This window comes from Petaurus breviceps, unplaced genomic scaffold (assembly GCF_028583685.1).
Source record: "Petaurus breviceps papuanus isolate PSGF00001 unplaced genomic scaffold, PetGlider_PUasm1.0 428, whole genome shotgun sequence".
Taxonomy (NCBI): domain Eukaryota; kingdom Metazoa; phylum Chordata; class Mammalia; order Diprotodontia; family Petauridae; genus Petaurus; species Petaurus breviceps.
The window spans coordinates 4,966,403-4,967,199 of record NW_027186331.1 but is presented as its reverse complement, the minus strand read 5'-3'; the positions used below and the strand labels follow the sequence as shown (position 1 = coordinate 4,967,199).

Below are 797 nucleotides of genomic sequence, written 5' to 3'. Positions count from 1 at the left end.
AGGACCCGAGCGGGCCTCCCCTCTGGAACCTCAGGACCCGAGCGGGCGTCCCCTCTGGAACCTCAGGACCCGAGCGGGCCTCCCCGCTAGAACGTCAAGGACAAAAGGCATTTCAGCTGTGGCTTTGCGATGTCCGCGGAGGGGGAGCACATGACTCCTAGCCAGCCCAGTCAGCCTTGGCATGGCTCTGAGGGGGAAGAGGGTTTCTCTGCCACTTCTCTAGATTTGTGCTGTAGCCCTGGGCCGGAGGAGGGCTCCCCGCGGGTCACTGGGAGCCCTGGGAGCCGTACCTTTCTGCTGCTGCTTCTGATTCATGATGAGCTTATAGTGAAGATCTGAAACCAAGTGAAGGCAGGGGTGTCTCTCGGCCGCTCTGTCCGCCTCCACCCCAGGAACCAGCCCCTCCCTCCCAGGCCCTCGGCTCAGCCCCAGCCCCAGGACCAGAACTCAGGACAGAAACCGCCTTCCATTCAGCCTTCCTGGCTAAGCTTGCTGTCCTCCTCTGTCAAACCAGGCTGTGAGCTGGGGGGGGGCTGGGGGCACCGTACGGCGGAGCCCGGGGGTGGAACACTGAGGGAAGGTAGGCTGGGAAGGGACCGGGAGGCTCGCAGCGGGGGCCCCCCCACACCCAGAGACGCCGTCAGGGGGCGGTCTCCTGCAGAGCCCCCTACTGGGCCCCAGCCCTGCCCTGCAGAGGCTCTCCTGCCTATGGAGCTCCCCCCTGGACCCGGCTCTGGTGCCCACACCGTCATTACAGGGTGCGGCCTGGGGTGGGGAGCGGCTGCTAGGGGATCATT

General features: G+C 65.7%; 1 protein-coding gene across 3 annotated transcripts in view; it reads right to left on the bottom strand.

Annotated features, from left to right (window-relative positions):
* Positions 1 to 797, bottom strand: part of LOC138171425 (coiled-coil domain-containing protein 74B-like) — an 8,834-nt gene extending 8,037 nt beyond the window's left edge. For 2 of the 3 annotated variants that reach the window (XM_069100928.1, XM_069100929.1), the window contains exon 1: positions 291 to 787. In XM_069100928.1, coding sequence (XP_068957029.1) covers positions 291 to 315 — 25 coding nt within the window. In that variant the 5' untranslated portion in view covers positions 316 to 787. Of the gene's footprint in view, positions 1 to 290 lie in introns of all 3 variants that reach the window. The other variant, XM_069100930.1, reaches the window with a different exon arrangement.